Genomic DNA, 22,458 nt, shown 5'->3' on the forward strand with positions numbered 1-22,458 from the left:
AGAATATGTTCTGTGACCATTCCTCAACTTCAAACATCACCTGACCTTAGTTTGACCTTGACCTCATTTTGAACTTAGGTTGCTTTGTATCGACAAGGATGCCACCGGGGGCATCAAGCATTTATTGAACGCAGCTCCTTGTTTATAAAATTATGCAAATTTTTAGCAGCATCATTATTATTTATGTAGAATGTTAACAAATATTAACTGCAAGCAAGTTAAGGTAATGGACACATAATGACAAACGTTTCCCTGGTTTCCAATATTGGCATTCTCCAGTATGAATGGACAGGTCAGGTGCATGTATGAGTTGCAGTGATCCTCGGTACCGAAATATCATGCAAAAACAGGTACAGTGAATGGATCTAATTAATTAGATTTATGATATTTAGTGCACTAGATTTCAGGACAGGACTTGGAAATGTCTTCTAGATAGCCAGAATTTTGAGATAATTAAGGGAGTTCAAGATAACAAGTTTAAACTGCATATTATCTATTGGCATAACCTGTACATTACCTCAACTGTAATAACTATTTTACGTACTTTATAGGCAATGATCTCACCCCAAAAAAACATTCATATGCCACCCAAGGGCTTTGACTACACACTCTACTGTTGGGAGGTCTATTTTTGCAGCTAGCATATAGACAGAATATGATGAAAAATTAGGCCAGTATTTTTTTATTATTAGTTTTACCGATTTTTTTTGAAAAAAGATAGGGTCGGCGGCGGGAAAAAAATTAAAAATAAAATCCTCGATTGTAAAGTATTTTTGCAAAATCTCGACCTAAACTGAAACTACTAATAAGACAACACTCTTACCAATTTATTTGACGATTAATGAATCAAACTTGTGAAACAAGTTGGCGGATAAAAGTTAAAGACAGTCGTTATAGTTTTATTTTTCTCACTTTTAATTTTTTTTGGTTTACAGTACGTCCAAAATGAAAAGTCCCAATGGACACCCAGCGTGTCCAGACACGGTGCTCGCCAACCACGCTGTTTCGCCGTGAAATCGCGGTGAATCGCAGTTTTCAAGATTGTTTAAAATATGCTATTTTCCATTTATTTTATCCAAAATGAAAGGAAATATATATATGTATGATAACATTAAATAACATCGTAATTTTTCAGTTTCAATGTTCGTCTGCTAGTTGATTTTGGAGACTTTTCGTATTTTGCAGGTAGAGCACTTGACAAGAAGCGTATACGATGAGACTGTGCTTAATAAACAATAAAACCTGTGAATTCAGTTGTTTTATTTAGAGTTCACTTTTCAGTTTTGTATGTTCGTTGGAAACTTCTGTTGTTATACTAACAAAAATTTTAATACGATAACGTTATTTAACACCCTAACAATTAATCTTCGTTCACAGTTTGCATGGAATTTGATAATTATTTAAGAGGTAAGTTACCAGTTAAAATCAATAATTTTTAAATAACTTGTTAATTTGTTACGAATTTATTTGCTAATGTAACTATCAAAAAGAATTTTGAAATATAATTTTAGTACAATATAGAATATCAGAATTAAAAGTTTTTGCTCAGGAAACAGTGGTATTCACTTTTATATAAACAAAGCAATCCATTTAAACATTTCGATGCACGTCTACATGTCTGAAATGACATTAATCGAATTCTATCACATGACATGTCGAATTTCAAGAAACTATTAATGTGTAACATACATCTGTATTAAAAATATAAATTTTATCTGCTTTTTTTCAGGCAAGAAGAAAGCTGTACACGAGCCTTGGAAGCAAGAACTTACAATTTAATGTTTGTTTTGTTAATAACATAATTTTATTAGCATTAAATGTCATAATATATCTATAGCATCATATAATACAAAGACCTGTGTATTGATAGTGCTAACAGATTATTTTGTGTTCATCATATAATTCATATATGACAAAAAATTGTTTATTTTCCATTCTGTATTATTTTCGGCAAAATTAAGATATTTGCATATTTGTAAAAAACATGTCAAGGGTTCAACGCAACAAGGGCGTATCTACATATAATTATTATATGTAGATACGCCCTTATTGCGTTGAACCCTCGATATGTGATCTTTTTCATAAAGTTTGGTCTGTGTAATAGGCTAAGGGGAACAGCAGCAAAAAATAAATACAATACACTTTTGTTTTAACAACTGAAGGTATATTTGTCACATAAATATCTGTAATTATCACATGACGGTTTATAGAATATGTATGCCTGTCTGTCTGTATTTTATAAAATAAACTTCAATTGTTGGTATCGTTTAAATCTATGTACATCTTATGAATAAGAAATAAAGAAATGAAATTAAATGGAAGCATTATAATTTTTATGAGAACGCAACATAACAAATGTTTTTTTCTGTCTATTGCAAGCATTCTTGGCTTTTTTTGTTTAAATTGTTTGTGCTCCTAATAAATGTTATATTCCGTTAAATTTTGTATAGAATAAAAGGGAAATAAAAAAGACATAGAAGGCCGATTTTTGTTTTCTGCTCCTTCCCTCCTCTGGTGTTGTGCTGTAATTTTCACTCTTGTTGAAAGTTTCTTCCCGTAAGCATAGATAACAACTATTTTACGCTTTCATTATTTATTATACACCATGTGGAAATACATATTTATAAGTGGCTTTAAAACATCCTTTAGTGAACGGTCCCGCACGACGGCCAAAAATCTAGTAGTATGTGATTATCACTGTTTGAAAATAAACTTCTTTTTATACAGTTATTTGAAATCAAAAGCATTATCAAAACTACTCATATAGTCCAAACACGACGGTCTAGCTGAACGTGCCTCACGTATGACTAGCTTTAGTACCGTGCGGGACCGTATTACTAGCCACTAACGCGTCATGCTCCGAAACTTTACTTCTTGTTTCTTTCTAATTTTATGTATTAGTAGTTTGTGACTGTACCTGAAATAGAATACAATAATTGCTTCGTTACATTTCATTTATCCCTTAATTCATTGTAAACATTACGATAATAATAATACGGTACCGTAATCGTAGCCACTGCCTTACGATAATAAATCAGTGCAAAATAAAAATAAACGGGGCTACAAGTAAAAATGAAATTGATTTAAATATCGAACAACTTTTACGAGTTGAAGTTAATATTAACTGTTTTGAAACTGCAAATAAGTTTTAACTCGAAACAGTCAAAAATTTAATTACTCTTTATTGATAACAAACGTATGGGCCGTATTGAAAGGGCACCGACAAATTATTATCTAATTAGCACTTATTAACCAACATGAACTTATTAATTATAAGTAACTTACCAAATAGTTTTGCAACGTGAAATGGGCAAACATGCTAAACGAAAGAAAGAATTATGCAGTTTAATTGCAACGGAGGTGAGTAAAACATTTATTCCAACATGTAATGTTAGTAGTAATTGTTAGTGGACGTTTTAACAATTTTACATAGAATTATAAACATAAACAAAGGAAACTAAAAGGTTTTAATTACACATCTTATAAGCTTGGTATTTACCTGAAAACAGAAAACAAAATATGGGAGCAAAAATTATCTTTCTACAATGAAAAACGGGGTTAATTTAATTAGACGTTATATACACAGAGAATCACCGCGATTGCACACCACGACACAACGTGTCCGCCGATCGCTGGGCGCGGATAAACGGACACGGTGTTCGTATCGATGTGCTTTTTGTTGCACGAAAAATTGACATCTCTTTTTGGACGTACTGTTGGTATAAAAGCTGCACGTTTAACGTTCAGTTACCGTTTTAATTATGGTCAGTTGGCGGATCACTCGTGTGTGCATCAGTTTTTGACACTTCGATTTTTTTCTGAATTTTTTTTTTTTTTTTTCACTTTCCCAAATTTTAGGGTCGGCGGGTCGGTAAAACTAAAGATAAAAAAATACTGGCCTTAGAGATTATGTACTTACTTAACGCCATAAATTTCAATATTTTTCATGAAAATACCCTTCTTTTTTTTTTATCTATCTGATAATCATAAATTGCCTTTGACGATTTGGTAGTAAACTTTATAGGTTATCAAATCAGTAAAAGTATCATTTTTATGAAAGGAAATATGCTAGCAGCTGTAAAAACTAGGCATGTGAAGAAAATAGATACAATATAGATAAGCTGTATAAAAACAGATTAACAATTCATACTGTGAAAGGTTTTATGGTCTGAACTGTTATTTCATATTCCTTTTCCAGTATTAATTTTACTGTCTTTTTTTTTTATACGCCCATCTGAAAGACGGGACATATTATGGGAACAGCCCTGGTGGGCGGGCTATTGGGCAGACGGAAGGACGGGTGGGCGACGTCCACAAACTTTGTTGGGACCATTTCTTCTTCATTCATGGATGGATTCTGATGTAACTGGGCACAAATGTTCACCACCATGAGACACAGTGTCATGCACAAGAACCAAGTCCCTTGGTCTAAGGTAGTCAAGGTCACACTTCGTGGTTAAATGGTCAAATTCAATAATGTTCACCACCATGAGGCACCCTTGGTTTTAGAATAACTTCCCTTTGTTAACTTTTTTATTACTGGCCGTAGGGAAAAATCGAGACCATTTTTCTGTATTACAGGATGCATGTTACATCAAATGTTTAAGTGTATTTTGACCTAGCTATCTCTACCTGGTAAAGAGTTTTGTTTGGACTTATATCATATATATTATAGAATTATTATTATATTTTTTTTAGGATTAACTTCCCTTTGTTGTTACTATAAATAACTTACATTATAGCTTTTTTATAATTGGCCAAAAAAATTGCAGATGCAAATACAGGTGATATAATTTGCTATGACTGGCAAATATTGTGACATTCTGGCACTCTTTTTTAAAATATAATTGTCTTAGGAAGATTAGAACAATCTAATATAAAGTTCATTTTTTAGCTAACCTAAACATGCTAAATGGTTCAGAGTTAGCTGTTGATCTTGCAGTCATTGTTTGTTTTGCAATGTCCACAATTTCTCCTCTGATTGAGTCTACAGGATTACACCAAACTTGGTTTGTAGAATCATTGCATGGAACTTGCACAATATTGTTCAAATCTGACTACAGTTAGCGATCCAAAGAAGTAAGAATAACAGAACCTTTCAACTTTATTAACTATGTGATAAATCTTCACCAAAATTGGTCAGAAGTGTCCTTGCCTCCAGGGACGTCTCAGTTTGTGTGAATGGTTTTGCTTAAACTGCACTTAATCAAACTACAGCTAAAGTGGAGAATCCCTTAAACAACTTGTTCTCATGAATCTCTGGATGGATAATACCACAAGCTTTCTTCCATTCCCTTGCATTTATTTCAGCAGTTCCATTTGACTGGATCTCAGGCTAGGATAGAGAATATTTAAAGGACAACTTCTCATGAATATCTTGACTGATTTTCATAAAAGTTGTTCAGCACAGTATGCTTGCATTGACCTTTGGAAGTTCCACTTGATTTCATTTTGAGGCCAACAGAATTTATAATAGAAAATACTTTAAACGATTTATTCCCTGATGAACTGCTTGATGAAAATCAGAAACATTATAACCTTAACCCTTACCCTGCTAAATTTCTATAATTAACCTCTCCATCTTCCGAAGTGGACAGTACCATTAACTGTTAAAAGGGGTGCATACCAATAAGATACTGACTGAATGGCAAACAGTGCAGATCATGATCAGACTGCACGCATGTCCTGATCATGATCTGCACTGGTCGCAAAGGCAGAATCAATCGTGTCCATTACATGCTAAGGGAATATATCCTTTATACCATTTTCTTCTCATTAGTGTATAAACTTGGTCAGAAGCAGTAACCTTAATGGAACAGCCAACGGAACTAAAAGATAAACAAATCTGTTAAACCATTTCCTCTTACTAGTATATAAAAATTGGTCAGACACATAAACCTTAATGGGCTGGCTCCACAGAACTAAATAATCACTTCAAAAATTTTCTTCTCATGAACTGTTGCATCCCGGGAATTATTGAAGTAAGGGAGGAAGGAGGAAATACACTTCAAATGCTGGTACAAGTTAAAGTAAATTTAATATATCGACATATATATAGTTTCAGTCCACAAGAACCTACACTTAAAGCATGACTAGTGGAATGTCAGATTAAAACAAAGAACAACCACATCTTTTCATGCACTACTATTAACAGATGTTCACTAAACTTGGTCAGAAGCAAGGTCAAATGATCAAGGGAGAATTAAGGCCGATTTAAATTGGGCCTTTAAAAAAACAATTGCCCTTTTTTGCAACACATTTCTGTAAAAAAAAAATGAAATATATATTAATTTTATGTGGTGTTAAATCAGGCCTTTCTTTATGCTGATTTTAGGGCTGAAATTCGGCCCCATTCCCCAATCTAAAAAGTATACATTTTTCCCCACCTTGGCCAAAAATTCCCCATGAAAAAAAAAATGAAATTAGTTTTGATTTTCAGTCCAGATTTTAACAACTTTTCAGCAAATATATTCCTCCAGACAATGATTTCGCGACGTAAATTTCCCCTCCAAAAGGGACCTGGTACCCTTCCCCAAATTTACAAAAAAAGGGCTGCTGTTTTTATAATGGATGCTTCATTCCAAGTAATCACACGTCCCATTTGTGCCCGCCCGCTTAGCTCAATAGGGAGAGTATTGGTCTATGGATCGCGGGGTCATGAGTTCGATTCCCGGGCGGGGCAAATAATGTTCTCCGTGATGATTTGATGAAAGACATTGTGTCTGAAATCATTCGTCCTCCACCTCTGATTCATATGGGGAATTTGGCAGTTACTTGCGGAGAACAGGTTTGTACTGGTACAGAATCCAGGAACACTGGTTAGATTAACTGCCAGCTGTTACATAACTAAAATACTGTTGAAAAACGGCGTTAAACCCAAAAACAAACAAACAAACGCATCTTATTTGCAGTTTTTATTAGCTCGGCTATTCAAAGAATAGTAGAGCTATTGGACTCACCCATGCATCGGCGTCCACATCCGCGTCGGCGTCCCGATTTGGTTAAGGTTTTGTATGTAAGCTGGTATCTCAGTAACCACTTGTGGGAATGGATTGAAACTTCACACACTTATTCACTGTGATAAACTGACCAAAATTGCACAGGTTCCATAACTCTGTTTTGCTTTTTTACAAAATTATGCCCCTTTTTCGACTTAGAAATTCTTGGTTAAGGTTTTGTATGTAAGCTGGTATCTCAGTACCCACTAATGGGAATGGATTGAAACTTCACACACTTATTCACTGTGTAGGTCCGATAACTCTACTTTGCATTTTTTTCAAAATTATGCCCCTTTTTCGACTTGGCAGTTTTTGGTTAAGTTTTTGTATGTAAGCTGGTATTTCAGTATCCACCAATGGGAAAGGATTGAAACTTCATGCACTTGTTCACTTCATGAGCTGATAAGCACTGTGAAGGTTCCATAACCCTTTTTCCCATTTTTACAAAATCATGCCCCTTTTTCGACTTCTGTATTAATTCAATTGACAAGGCTGTTGAATAGTCGAGCGTTGCTGTCCTCTGACAGCTCTTGTTATCCCTCCACCCACTTTTAAAGAGAAGAGGGAGTTTTTTTGTTGAAATCCTGAATTAAGTTAATGTGTTTCTGTTTCTCCTATCAGTCATTAACCAGGATATAAACAGTTAATCAAAATTTTGATAATTTATTTTTAGAATACAATAAGACACTTGAAATTTGGATTAGGCTTAAATTACATCATGCTTAATTTTGGTAGTATAAAACTGTAATATCCTGATATGTCCTTAAAAGATTTGATGTCGTGATTAAATGTCTGGCAGGTTAATTGATTATTGTCTGATTTAGTCAATTATATTGCTTTATTACAGTAAGAAATAGTTGTGTATTATTATGAATGAATTAAGTAACATCTAGGACACTTAGTCTTTAAAGAAATAGCAGGTAAAGTGTTTATTGCTTGGTGTTTTTTTTTTCAGTTTCAAAATTTTGTTACTTTTCAGTTAAAAAGCATTATGACCTGATTTAGGCATAGTTAATGAGAGAGATAAGCTTGAATTTTTCACCCTCATGGTCTCTGTATAAACATGTTACATCTTTGTGGTTTGCCAGGAAAATTAGGTTACATACCTTGTGACAGGTGCCAGTGAACCAGAAATTGTAATTACTTCTGCAGAACTATAATATATTTTACCACAACCTGAAAAGTAATAGAATGAGTTAAAATTGTGTGAAGTTCTAAGGTTTAATAATTATGGCTGTTTTGGGGGTGGGGTGGGTTTGAGCTTTATAGGTAAAAGATACAGTAAAGTCACTGGGGGCATTGAATTCTTCTTATGAGGAAACCACCCATTTGGTGGTTCTGCCTAGGTGCCCGCCGGTGGTAAAATAATGCACGGAGGGTAAAACCTGGGGCCTTCCTTGGCACCATCAAAGCAGGAATGTTGCCATATGACCTGGGTTGTGTCAGTGTGATGTTAAACCCAACAAAACAATATAAGAAAGGGTATGAAAGCGGGACTCTCACCATGATCTTGCATTAAGCAACAAGTATATATGGAACAGTAAACAAGAAGGAAGTTGAAAACAGGGACACCACTTTGCAATTCTAAGTTACCTCTGATTGGTCGACATGTAAGTCATTTGTCTTGGAAGAGTTGGTCGTCTGTGAAAAGGAATGATCAGTTATCTGGCAAAAGTCAGTTACAAGTAGGAATGGTCAGTAAGTTTTGAAGAGTCAGTTGTCTGTGAAGTCAGTAATATCCAAAGAAATTGTCTGTTATCTTTGAAAATGGATGTTGAGGGAGTGGGTATGGTGTTTAAAGCATTATTGGGAATAAGTCAATTTATTTAACAAATAATCACATGAATTAATGAACCACGAGGGCCTTAGCCCGAGTGGTTTAATATCCAAGCATCTGAACGATGAACCTTGGTAAATAAGAAGGCCTTGATTGTTTTCATTCTTACATGTTCATTGATGTATTTTGGTAAAAATATGCTGGACTTCCATTTATTCGAGTAATAATTAACTGGATGTCATGCGGCTTTTTGACGTCATAATGCTCTCTTAACGGTCCGCACATCATCCGTTGTTTATCGCAGAATATACAGAGCTTGAATTTCTTCTTCGTTAACTGGCAATTAAATCGAGCCATTTACTCATACTGTCTTTAATAGAGAAATGGAAGATTGCCTGTCTGGTCTTTATATGTCTGAAAAGTATTTCTTCAGTAAATGACACCATGAATGAGTGAAATGAAATACACAAAGTATTAGTTTATAATGTCTATCAAATGGTCAGTCAGTTTATTATTTCAGGCCATTGATTCTCAGTCTCCAGTCTCACAGTGAAGGAAAATCAATTACAATATAGTTGGAAAGGAAATTGTTTCTTATAAGCTCTTTTATTAATACTGTTTGTCTAGTCCAATCATTATTAAACAATCAAGAGTTTGTACATAGTGGGTTATGTGCCGCGCAACTGCATATTAATTCAGTTGATTGTTTGTTATAAATCTACGTTTTAAAACTTCAAGTCCTCTTGAGGACCATCATGGTCCTCTTGTTATTTGAAACGATCAACAAGCATAAATTTGGCTTACTTTCAAAATGGTATTGATTGACTAGTATTACATAATTCCTTGAGAAAAAAAAATCGATAAGTTTAGACCAGAGTAAAGAATTATTTTCCATGCTTTGACTTATTCTCTCTTCTTTTTGCTTTATTATTTTGTTTCTTTGCAAAAAAAAGAACCCATGAATAGGCAGCCATAAGAATAATAAACCCATGATAACCACATATCAAAATTTAGAATCCCAGTCCAAATACAGAACGTTGGGGTTTTTTTAACTTCTACTTTTACTTTCAAAATATTGATAGCAAGGCTCTGACTGGCTTGTGGAAAGTTTGTCTCTCTATTGGTTGCCTTCAGATCCTATCGGTAGCATTAATAAGAGACAGGAAATGATTCAGTAAATTTTACTGAATCACTTCCTATCTTATATTTGATTTTAAAGTGTGGAGTTGTATTTTCTGAATGAGGAAATTATTTTACTATAAAGCTACTCCTCCATGGTTCAGGGTAAAAAATTGAACATCCTCATTTCCGCAGAAAATATGAGATACATAGCTGAAATTGACAAATAGCATGAGAAGTGAAATCCGATGTAAAATACTTGGAGAAAACCCGTGTAGAATTATTATTTCCTCTTAATTTCGGAACTGTCTCGGAAAAAGGCTGTGAGCAAAATGCTTTAAGATAATACTGCACATTATAGGAATAAAAAAGATCGACGATGCAAAATTCAATTAAACCTGTATTTTTGGAAATCTTATAAGGAACTACTAAGAAAATTGGGCAAATAAAAAGATAGGGCCATGTGCTTGATTTTTTGCTGGATTTATTTGAAAGATTTGGACGTTTTTGGTAATAGAAAATTTTCTACTTTGTAGATTGTAGTGAAATTTTTTTCTGTTGTAAAGTAACATAATTATCTACGTTATATTGTCACATATTAAAATGAATTTACCAATGATCAAAATATGCGAAACTACCATAAAAAAGTGTGTGAAATAAAGTAGAATGTCAATAGGAAATCCTTATCAAAGTGTCAGACTGATTGTTTGATTTCTGACAGGTTGTTTTAACCCTTACCATGCTGGACATGATTGGAGCTGCCTTTGCAACCAGTGTAGATCATGATCAGCCTGCACATCCATGCAGTCTGATCATGATCTGCACTGTTCACTATTCAGTCAATAAATTTTCAGTAAACATCCCTTCAAATGATAAATGGTACTGCCCAAATTGGAAGATAGAGCAGTCCATTATAGATATTTGGCATGGTAAGTGTTAAAGCAACTTGTCTGTAGATTTAAGATTTATAAAACAAACATAATGGAATATAAAGATGTACATTATGCTTGCATACATCAGCAGTTACTATATGGTACTGTTTGTTTACTTATTTTGTCTTCAATGTGTTTTCATCAGTATTCAGGAAATGGTATTGTTCCTTTACATATTTTGCCTTCAGATTGTTTTAACCTTTACCCTGCTATATTTCTAAAATGGACTGGTCCATCATTCAATTTGGGCAGTACCATTTATTATTCCAAGGGATGTTCACTGAAAATGTTCACGGATGTGCAGGCAGGCTGATCTTCAGGTTTGCACTGGTCGCAAATTTTCAGAATTTCATTGGTGTTCCACAAGTAACTAGATACTTTCCAGCATAATGTTATATAGGTTACTGAGGCAGGAAGTTATTTTTTGTCTTAAGTCAGTGGTTATTGAAATCAATTAAGTAGCTCACTGTATAAAATTGTGGACGTCTTGAACTAAGGCTAGGCTGACATTAATGGTTTTCAGTTAGCGAAACCAATAAAATGTTTGTAGCACTAAATGTTTACTTAATGATTTAACATATTTTTACTTCCATTTTGTGAAAAGTAGCTTTAATATTGTTGCATTTGTGAAGTACTTAGTAATACTTTGTAAGTGCTTTTTCACATCTTCAGATATTTGCCTGTCATATGAAGTGTTTGTATAGATTTGCTTTAAGACATGTCAATGACGTGTCACCAATCACTGCTTTACAATGCATTATGATTATACATCAATATTGAAACTGTATTAATAATTCTCTGATAAAGTACAACATTTCTTAAAGTGGAAAAATGCGCATTTTTCAAGTACAAATCAAGCTGAAGTAGATGTGTGAGAAAAAAAGGGTGAAGGAAATTACAGCTTTTAACCCAATATAACAAACTCTTCCTGTTACCAGTACAAGATAATTACTTTCCAAATATGACTTTTCTTATTTTGACTGGGGCAGTCATTTTAAGAAAAGTCAAACTGCACGCAGGAGTTGCTTCCCTTCAACTACAGAAATCTCTACCTATAGGTAAGGGAGATCACTGCGCAGAAGACTGAAGAAAAAAAACTATTATCTTATTAGTCTGATTTCTTTATTTCTAGAGCATCAACTTCAAATACTTATGCGGCATTATTGTTAATTTAACACATTTAAATGCACAGCAACCGAAAATTGCTTTTATAAAACATTCACCAAAAACACACTATGTGCAGTAAGATGCGCATAATGCCACTTTAAGAGTATTTTTAAAGTCACTGACAAGTAAATTTGGCCTTTTCCCTCTTTTATTTCTTGTGGAGAAGTTGTTTGTAATCTTTAAGGTGTATGTAATAAGTTACAAAGAATATTCACTGTCAACTTGATTACACTAGGAGAGTTTTCCTGAAAAATAGATCTAAAATTAGATCTGTCAACTAGTGTAATAAAATAAAAATTTTGACACACCTATTTTCTAGACTTAAGTTCATTATGTATGCGTAAAACTTGGGATGACAATTCTTGAAATGTCAAAGCAGTATAATTATGTATAAAATTCCGGAGATTAAAATACACAAAAAAATTGTACTTCATAACCTTCGTTCTATCTCTTATAAAGCAGACACACTTTTCTTCAAATTTTAAACAAGAATTTGTCAAGTTGCAGTCAGAATTTTTGTTTTCTGTATCTAAAATTACCCAAATACATCGCTAGAAATGAATAATTTTGACATTGAAGTAAGTGAATATAGCGGCAATATACAAAGAGGCTTTGTGCATGCTTCTAAATTGGCAAAAGAGCTATTTTCAGTGACGTGTTTTCATCCATTTTGTTTCATTTTCATCTTTCATTCAATTAGTGGTGTCCACATCCTATAGAGAAATAGTGCATGTCATTTTCTAAAAGGAATATAATGATGAGTCCTGTGTTTGCTTGTGAAAGAAATATTACTTTGAGCTTATTGATGTATATTGTTTTCACTCTTTTGATGCTTTATATGGAATTGAAGCATGTTAGTGGTAATTGGATAGTCCTGATTTATAGCAAAATTTCTACGCAAAGGACATATTTAGCTGCACATTTTACTCTTTAATTACATATTTACTCTTCTATTTTCAGAATTTTCCACAAAACATGAGCTAAAATGGACGTCCCTCTGGGCTGGATGTTTTCAGTGTGACATCTAGCATGGACCCTTTCAAGTCCTCCAGTATGTCTCCATCAATCAAATTACCATGGTTACCAGTGCGTACTAAAATGGGATGGCCAAGACGGGGTCAAATTTATGTTTGGATTACATTTACATCACTTCTGCTGTTCTTTTGTGTGACCTTGACCTTTAATGGTCATGTCTGGAAGATGTTTGATTCAAACATGCATCTTGATGAATATGATGATGCAAATGAGGGATATGGATTAAGAAAGCTTCTAGAGGACCCAGAAGCAAGAATTGAAAGATTACGGCAAGAGGGCTTGGAAAAAAGGCTTCCGCAGTGTATAATAATTGGTGTGAGAAAGTGTGGTACTAGAGCTTTGTTAGAATTTCTTGATCTCCATCCCAATATAAAAATAGCTGATATGGAAATGCATTTTTTCAATAAAGATGAAAACTATGATAATGGATATGAGTGGTACAGAAAATACATGCCATTTTCTACATCAAAGGATATTACCATTGAGAAAACGCCGAGATATTTCATATCCGAAAGTGCACCAGAACGGATTTTTAGATACAACAGTTCTATAAAATTAATTGTGATATTCCGACATCCAACAACACGGGTGATATCAGACTATTCCCAAGTGTATGAAAATAAACTGGAAAGGAATAAGTCTTTCGAGCCCTTTGAAAAAATAGTGATCGACAAGAGGACAGGACGAGTAAACACTGGTTACAAAGCAGTGAGAATAAGTATGTACTATTATCATTTGACGCAGTGGTTATTGTATTTCCGTAGACATCAGATCCATATTGTCAATGGTGATAATTTGATAGTGAATCCCTTAGAGGAAATAAAAAAAGTCGAGACATTCTTGGGATTGGATCATGCTATTACGGATGGGAATGTGTATTTTAATGAGACGCGAGGGTTTTACTGTATGAAATCAGGGATTAATCAACATTGTCTTGGTGCTCAGAAGGGAAGAAAACATCCAGATATTGACCCTCAGGTCATACGGAAATTGAATAATTTCTATCGTCCATACAATCGGAAACTGTTTGCAATGATTGGTCAAAAATTTGATTGGGATTAATGGAAACTTTCTCTAAGGTTGCCATGTTGTACAAGGATAAATTGGATCAGGAAAGGAGTTAATGGATGGACACAAGACCATAAAGTATTAGATATGGCCAGAGTGTAGCTGTAAATTCATACGAAGTGCTTGGTCACAAAGGGGGATAATTAATCTCAGATTGTCTCCCTGCAAAATACTGAAAGGCCAAATAAACTCTGTTCTTTTGTTTGGTTTTCACGAGGATTGATCTGAATGTTAATATAAATGAGATAGAAAGCAATTTTCCTTGTTTCATCTGCCAGCAGAACAATATCCGGTTCGAGAGATCCCATTTTATATAATATAACACTAATTTTCTTCAGGGACCGTAATCAAGCATGCGGTAGATGTTGACTGAATTAAGAAATTCTGAAAGTTATATAATTAAAAAGATATATATTTTTAACTTCGGTAACATGTGGATACCAAACAAAGAGAATAATTGTTTTGGCCTAAATTGAATTCATTCAGTTATCATTGTATTGTCTGGCCTAATATTTATCAGCTACTGACCAAATAACTATGATTCTCAGATATTATGCAATAAAGCTTAAGGAATTTAATGATTTGTTTCAAGGCCTCTTGATTTTTTTTTTTTTTTTTTGCTTCAGTTAGGCACAAGAAACAAATCATTAATTTTGTTTTGCCCAGTTTGTTATTCATTGTTCATGATAAATGTGATTTGTTGCATGTACCATACATATTATCACCCTTGGCAAAAAGCCTGTTATAGCCCTTACTTCAGAGAGGCATGATGAAACAAAGGTTTGTTTTGCCTACCTTGTTAAAAGTTATTATTGTATATACCATACTTTAATCATCTGTAATAGCTATCTAAGTGACCAAAAACATGTAAGCCATTGGTCAGTCAGCAATAAGAACATTCAATGAAATGTTTAGGTTTCGGGACCTGGGACTCTTGAGTTACTCGTTACTCTTCTAGGCAGAGTTCTAGGCAGAAAGTAGGCAGTGGCCTAGTGATAACTGACCATAACACAGTGCCACTAGTTGTTAGGTCGGACTGCTCTCACCCCACTCCTACTAAAATTATTATTTTTCTGATATATTAAAGTCCTATAAATAGGTGCTTTATATCTAGGTCTGCTGAAGAAGGGAAGTTTCTAGAATTGGAACACCCTCTCTACCTTGCACTGTCCTTGCTGAAATAACGTGCAATCTTCCTTAGAAATCACCAATGCTGTCTAATGGTTATACATATTAAGTCATAAAAAGTGCACAATATTCTTCTAGATTTGAAAGGGTTTTTTTGCAATGGTATCAAACAGTAACGACTTGAAAGCATATCAAGCCAAACTAGAGCATTAAATTGTCATTTAGTATTTTTAAATTTAAGAGTTATGGTACAATTCATATTTAATTCACACAATAATCTATTGATTATTACAGATATAGTGAGCTCTGTGAGCTTTAGTCCTGTTACTCTACTGAGCTCTGTGAGCTCCTGTCCTCTGACTCGTTGTATGAATGTCTGCATCATTTATTGCAAATGTTCTGTTAATGAATCTAAATATGAGTTGGGCTGTAAATATTTGAGAAAGATGATGTTTTATTAGAAAATTTCGCAAGTTTTTTGGTTTGACTGAAAAATCTCCGTCAATATTTTTTTTTCTATTGCAAAAAATCCAGCATGAGATTTATAAGCTTTGTAATTTTTATGGGGTTTTTATGGATGTTTTTTTTTTCATGAGGGGTTCCAAAAAACTTTTTTTTTAATATTTGCAATATTTTTTACATTTAAGAAGGATAGAGAAAAATAACACAACCCCACAAATTGCCAAACTTAGTTCTTTGAAAAGTATGTTTAACAAGATTTGATATGATTTGAATTCAATCAAGTTTTCAATGAAGTAATCCCCTGAAGAAGTGTAATTAGCTGCCAGGCTCTTTGAACACTTACTTACTTACTGTTTTTATTATATTTTTATATCTTGAACTTTCTGATCAGCCCTCCTTATCATTTAATGTTTTATATTACATTTGAAATGATATTAATACTGTTAGGTGCAATATAGACTTACATGTATTACCCTAGTATTTCAGTATGTATGTTATACTGTTGTAGATAATCTTGATTTGATTTCGCTATCTAATATGTCATGTGACAGATTTTACGAATATTCAAAGTCAGAATATTTGAATCAATTAAATCTTCAAAGTTGGAAACAGAAAGTGTGATGTTCATCTGTCAGTTTGAATTCAGGCTGTTTTTTAGCTCACCTACCGTATTTGGTCTCTATTAGCAGTTTGCTCAGATAAGTGACTTTTTAAAGTGGGTTCTCTTGTTTTCAGAATCAAATATACCATGGCAATATTCTACCACTGTTTAATATTTCTTTTTATATGCATTCTAAGATGATATAAGATAAGATAAGATTTATTTTGAGTTGACAAGACTATCGACTATAAATAACACAATGGTAAACATTATTTGAACATAAAAATGAAAAGAGCTGCAAGTTTGTTTTTTTTTGATATTTGTTTCTCGAAGGTAGAGAACATGACTTTTTTTTAAGATATTTAATAAAAGTTAAAATTTTGTATTCCAGAACTTTGAAGTGTGATAAATCTAAGCTATCTACATGCAAATAATGTTTTACAATGTTTCCTTTCAAGTGATAATATAGTCTTCTTCAAAGTAAAAATGTGCTTGTGTTCACTTAAGCTTTGAAGTCTCCTTAAAAGAAACAAAATTGTCCGTACTGGTTACTGTATCAACTACAGTAAACAATGAAAAAGTCATCAAAATCAGAAACCCACAATTTAGCAGTCTTAAGCTATAATTACTTCCAGAAGTAATGATCAGGGGCCCATTTCAAGTGGTACTTATATGGTCAATTGTCCACTCCGCTAGCTCATTTTGGTCACTTTTCACAGCTGCCATTACTTATTCCGAACATTTTTATGGCCTGAACAAACTCTCAGATATTGTCAAAGATTTAATAGAAATAGCGAAGTCTGTAATGAGGGTTTTAGATACAGTAAGTTGAAAGATTTTTGTCCTCATTATATTTCAGGATATAATGATCAGCTTCAACTGTTAGTAAGAGTTATTGCTCTTTGCTTCTGTTTCCAGTATTATGGCAAAAGTGTGGTTAAAAAATTAATTTTAAAAACCAAATTTTTTAACATTGCTTAGGAATTTAAATAATGACAATCAACCGGTATGCATTTGTTCGGCAAAAAAGTTAATAAATTTAAGTTCCATTGCTTTTAACTCGCAGTATTGACCAGATAAGTTTATTTCCATTGAGTATACATAATAAAATGCATTATTCATAAATATCTTATCCTGTTTTTCGTTTTCAATCTGTTAAGTCAACAGAAAAATCAGAAGTTGTAAATATTTTTTTACCTCATTATATTTTCTAGTCACCAGAAAATAGCCGCGTTTTTGATATTTATGTATATATTGATAGGCATGAATTGACTGCAAATGGCTTAAGATCGATTAAGCATTATCTGAAAACTTGCTTTGAAAGAATTAAATACAGACATGACTTAAAAGTCAGAAGATTAGGGTAAAGTTGATAGTGTGAGCTTACAACGCAGATGGATTGTAGAAGTTATAAGCTTACAAAATGCAGGATGCTTTTGAGGATTGGAGACTTGAATTTTATATATGTACGTAAGTCTGCGTGTGTTTTTTGTGTGTATGCAAAAAGTGTTTATTATCAACTTTGTTAATCTTGAAGAAGAAGTACTTGAAACTAGCATTTAACTGGATTCTGACTCAGTAGACACTCTCATTGGCGTTCAAGGTGAAGTGGGAGTAACATTGATCGACTGGGCAAATACTGTAGCTGTTTATATATGAACATGCAGTTACACCCATTTTGCATCAGGCGATGACTTGTGTATCGTAACACCAAATTTTACCACTTTTCTTTTTCTCATCAAGTTTTTGCATCTCCTTAATCAAAAACATGCGTAGTTATCAGATTTGAAAGTCGGGCTGCCATTTCTTATGCATAATGCAGTTTATGACTGAGCCGTTTATAAAAGCCATTACGTTTATAACGGCTTACCGACTAGTCATTGTCTGGTACTGCAATTTAAAAGACATCAAAGTTAATATGTCATATCAGACAATATTTCTAAAAACTTCTTACTTTGATAAAGGCATGTTAAAAGAAGCATACCATTCAATATAGTGTTAAATCGTGCTTGCTTACTAAAGCAGCTTAGATGTTAAGATGTCTGAGCTTGCGTGCTTGATTTCACGTTTTGAAGACATCTAAGGGCATTATCCTAATTATATTTATTGTATGCCTGTGAAAGTTATATTTCAGAACAGTATTTTTAGATTTCTTTTTTTTTCACATTGACACAATTATAGGTCATATTAGGAATTTCCGGCTTTTAGTGTTGTTGCCACGCTGTGCATTCTTTCAGGCATAGACGAGCACCTGGGTATAACCACCGAGCACCTGGGACTAACAACCGAAGAAGCTGATCTTTTTTTTTGCTCCATCACATATTGTAAAGAAACATTGTACAAAGTACACTTTAACACCAACAAATAGATCAGCAAAACTTCAGCAGAATAGATATTTCATTACAAAGAAAAATAATGGTAAATTGAATAGTTTGCTTTAAGCATAAAGTCTAAATTTCAAATTTGTACTGGTCAGATTATATAAACCATTCCACACATTCTTACACTTAAACCTTTTGACCAGGGTTAAGTACATCTTCTTCAAAGCTTAGCACAAGTTTGATTAATATGTATTATAAAGCTGTAAAGTGGGTATATTTTGTGATGCTTTTATTTTTGAGACATATGAAGTTATGGAGTTCTTTAGATGTTTGAAAAAGGTATTTAGATAATGTGGAAAGATAATATGATTAAGAGATAATAATGATGTTTAAACTTCGATGGGTAGAAATTTCTAAACTAAGTTTGTATGGTATGTGACAAGGAAGTAATTCCTAAACTAATTTAATCACATTGACTTCAGGGCTTTCCCCCCTGTTTCCCCTCAAACAAAAAAAAAACCAAACAAACAAAAAAGTGCAATAAATGAGAGAGAAAAAATCCTAATTCATACAGCATGCAGTCTGTCTTTTTTACACTATGTGTCAATCAATCCATCACCTTTACTGCCGCAAGCCCAAAACTTTTAAAGGGGAATCTTTATGCCATATTCCTATGGAAATGTAGGACTTTGCACAAGAACCTCACGACAAAACACACCTACTTCTAAATGGATTAGCCCTTAGTGCAGTAACTGACCATTGAGGAATAGATATTTAGAAAAAAAATTTTACTGTAAAACTGTACAAGGTAAAGAAATTTATTTTTGCAAATGGTGTTTTCAAACAAAAGGGAAATAAGTCTTGAGGATCAAAGTTAAATATATACATAAGTATTGAACTTCACAGTATTTATACCCAGTTTACAGCATATTTTGTTGCCAAATGTTAGAATAAATTACAGCAATACTGATGTAATATGTCTGGATAAAGGAACAATATTTGTTTGAAATAAAAATAAAAAACGATATGATACATGAAGCTTGTGTTGTATATGTTACCCATAATGCTTTCCACATTTGTTTACCTTGACCCCTAAATATTTCTATTTCTACTGTATTTTTAAACCTCTTCAGTTTCCTCTTTCTGTTTAAATTCTTATACCTCCCTTTGAATTCCACTTTCTTTTGTCCCGTTTGATTTCTGGTGACCTCTCAATGCTGTCCATATTAAGTCAGCATTTGTACCTGTGCAAATGGTTTATACCATATAATAATGATTATATTGAAATTTTTGGTAACAGTTAAATATTGAAAACAAATTTGGTGAGCTTGAAAAGGGTAAAGGTTTCTTGTTTCATGTAGGTATTTGACGGAAGTCTCCTGTTATGGTAGTGCTGGAACAGCTTATTTCCAATTGAGTCCATTGCAGGTTCCCCAGTCCAGCTGACACTGCTTGAAACAGGTCTAATATATATAAGTATATAAGTAAAATAATCAGCACTGAACACAAGTTGGGATATCAGTCGTGGCTAGGATTCTAGTGTTGTAGTCCAACCTAACAACACAACTTCTGTGTCATTGACTCTCTTGCCTGAGTCTCTTTTTGGTAGATTTCCACAAGCACAAAACATTGTGCACTACCCATGCAAAAACAGGGCCTTTGCAGAATATATTTTTTATCTTTGCCAAATATTTGCCATAACCTTTGCAGAACAGTTGCAGCACATGATTGCTGAATATATTCCACAGACGAGTAGAAATGGAACGAAACGTGCAACTATTCTGCAAAGCTTTTGCAAATATACACTACGCACACAGAATGCAAATACTTCGCAAACAATTTACAATTCGCAGCTGAAACTTTGGCAAACACATTGCAAAGTGATAGCAAAGTAATCGCAAAGTGATAGCAAAGTAATCGCAAAGTATTTGCAACTTACATGCAAATAATATGCAAAGTATTTGCAAATACGTAACAAATAGCAAAAAATGAATTTCTGAGGTTCAAAGAAAAGGACTTAATATCTGAAAAACATATAAGTAAAGTCACAAAACCATTTGCAGTTTAAATATCTATTAAAAGTCAATCATTGCAGTGATCATTCAGTAACAATAACTAAAATCATGTAATAATGTAAGTTTCAACAATTGCTTCAGTAAAAAGTGTTTTAAATAACTATCATTGATTAACATTAATTACCTTTCCACATGCTGCAATATTCTCTGGTTCTTGGAAGTCTTATTGCTTAATAACTTGGTATTGCATTATCCATATTCAACAAAGTTTATATCCAGAAAAAATAATTAGAATATAATGATCAGTTTAACACAAGTTTGCATCACCAAAATATTTCTACTAACTGATGTGTAAACATTTCCTCACAATATTTTCAAAAATCCTGCCATTTGAATATAGACCAATCAGGAAACAGAATGGTTAATTACTTCCTGTACCTAGAGTCTACCAGGAAAGCAAATTCATCTATGTTAACTATTTGCAAATGCTTTGCTCTTTCTTTTGTGTACAAAGTGTTTATTTGCAATACCTTTGCTAACTAAATGAGCTAAGTGTTTGTTTGCAGATGCTTTGCTGTCTGTTTGCAAAACCTTTGCAGTCTGTAATTTATCTAAGTGTTTATTTGCAAACCCTTTGCTTCACTGTGATATGTTTTGCAGACTGTTTGCGAAAGTCTGGTGCAAATACTTTGCAATCACTTGGAATATAGTTTCTGAGAAAACAAATATTCAAAATATATTCTGCAAACACATGACAAAGGGTTAAATGTGTATGGGTACATTCGAGCGCTATTACATCAAACACTGTGATCGAACATTTACCATACTTTAGTTTTGCACACTTTGCTATCAAACAGTAACATGCCACAGTGTCACATCCAGATAAGAGTGCTGGTTGATGAGTATTATGTCCTTACTGGTATCTACCATCTTATTTTAGTAGCTGTAGATATTGGCCGAGATTATTTGAAGTCCTTCTGTAATTTAATTCACCATACAAGGAAGCTTCTAACAGTCCCTGTCCTATCTTGTAGACTACATGAGCATTCTGTTGAAACATTGAAATAGATGATGGTAAGTTTTTTGCAGTATAATCATTGTATAGAAAACTAAAGTCAATATTACTGCGTTTTTTTTTTCTTGTGAAATTCATTTCTCTTTTTGCTTTATGGTATATCAGATAAATCAAATGCTATATCTGATAAAGAATACATATATAACCTTAATCTCCATAATTGAAATACTTAATTCATTATCTTTTACTCATCAGTTTGAAAGCCAATCCTTTCCTATCAGCCCGGTAAAATAGCAGTAATTTATCGCTGTGAAATCATCTATTATTTGATTAATACCCAGAGAGATTCAATTATATGCCCTTAACAGCTTCAGTTTTCTTCAAATCAATTTTAAAAGTCTTCACGATTTTCATTTTCACAGATTAATTTCCGCGAAGTCGTCTTTTTCCCATGTATAGCCTGTGCACTAATGTTGTGAAATGTAACTTTAACTTCCATTGGGAGAAATTTTCATTTTCTGTAAGTTGCGCCACAGTTTATTTATGGCGTAATTATGTAGGTGTTTTAAGAGGCCAATGGGTTTATATTTGGTCGTCTCTGATCGAGTTTGGGGAGTTCTCTGGAAAAATAACAGTTATTTGCATGGTTTATTATAGGTCTGAACTGCCTTTTAGAGAAACAAAGGGGATACTTATACAAGAAAGATGCCAAGAGAAGATTCTGAATATTTTCATGGACTTACCTTCAACTATAAAGTCTATTTAAGTATAGTGTTGGATTATTAAGCCATACTAAGTTTAGTTCTAGCAAGGGCTGTTT

General features: G+C 33.3%; 1 protein-coding gene across 8 annotated transcripts in view; it reads left to right on the top strand.

Annotated features, from left to right (window-relative positions):
- LOC123524117 (heparan sulfate glucosamine 3-O-sulfotransferase 5-like) overlaps positions 1–22,458 on the top strand; it is a 257,617-nt gene that overhangs the window by 216,644 nt on the left and 18,515 nt on the right. For 4 of the 8 annotated variants that reach the window (XM_045302060.2, XM_053539223.1, XM_045302059.2 and 1 more), the window contains one exon: positions 12,954–19,640. The exons of 2 other annotated variants lie outside the window; for them this stretch is intronic. In XM_045302060.2, coding sequence (XP_045157995.1) covers positions 13,023–14,090 — 1,068 coding nt within the window. In that variant the 5' untranslated portion in view covers positions 12,954–13,022 and the 3' untranslated portion in view covers positions 14,091–19,640. Of the gene's footprint in view, positions 1–7,775; positions 7,919–10,099; positions 10,405–12,953; positions 19,641–22,458 lie in introns of those variants that run through there. 2 more of the 8 variants (XM_045302063.2, XM_045302065.2) reach the window with 2 other exon arrangements.

Source organism: Mercenaria mercenaria, chromosome 3 (assembly GCF_021730395.1).
Source record: "Mercenaria mercenaria strain notata chromosome 3, MADL_Memer_1, whole genome shotgun sequence".
Classification (NCBI taxonomy): domain Eukaryota; kingdom Metazoa; phylum Mollusca; class Bivalvia; order Venerida; family Veneridae; genus Mercenaria; species Mercenaria mercenaria.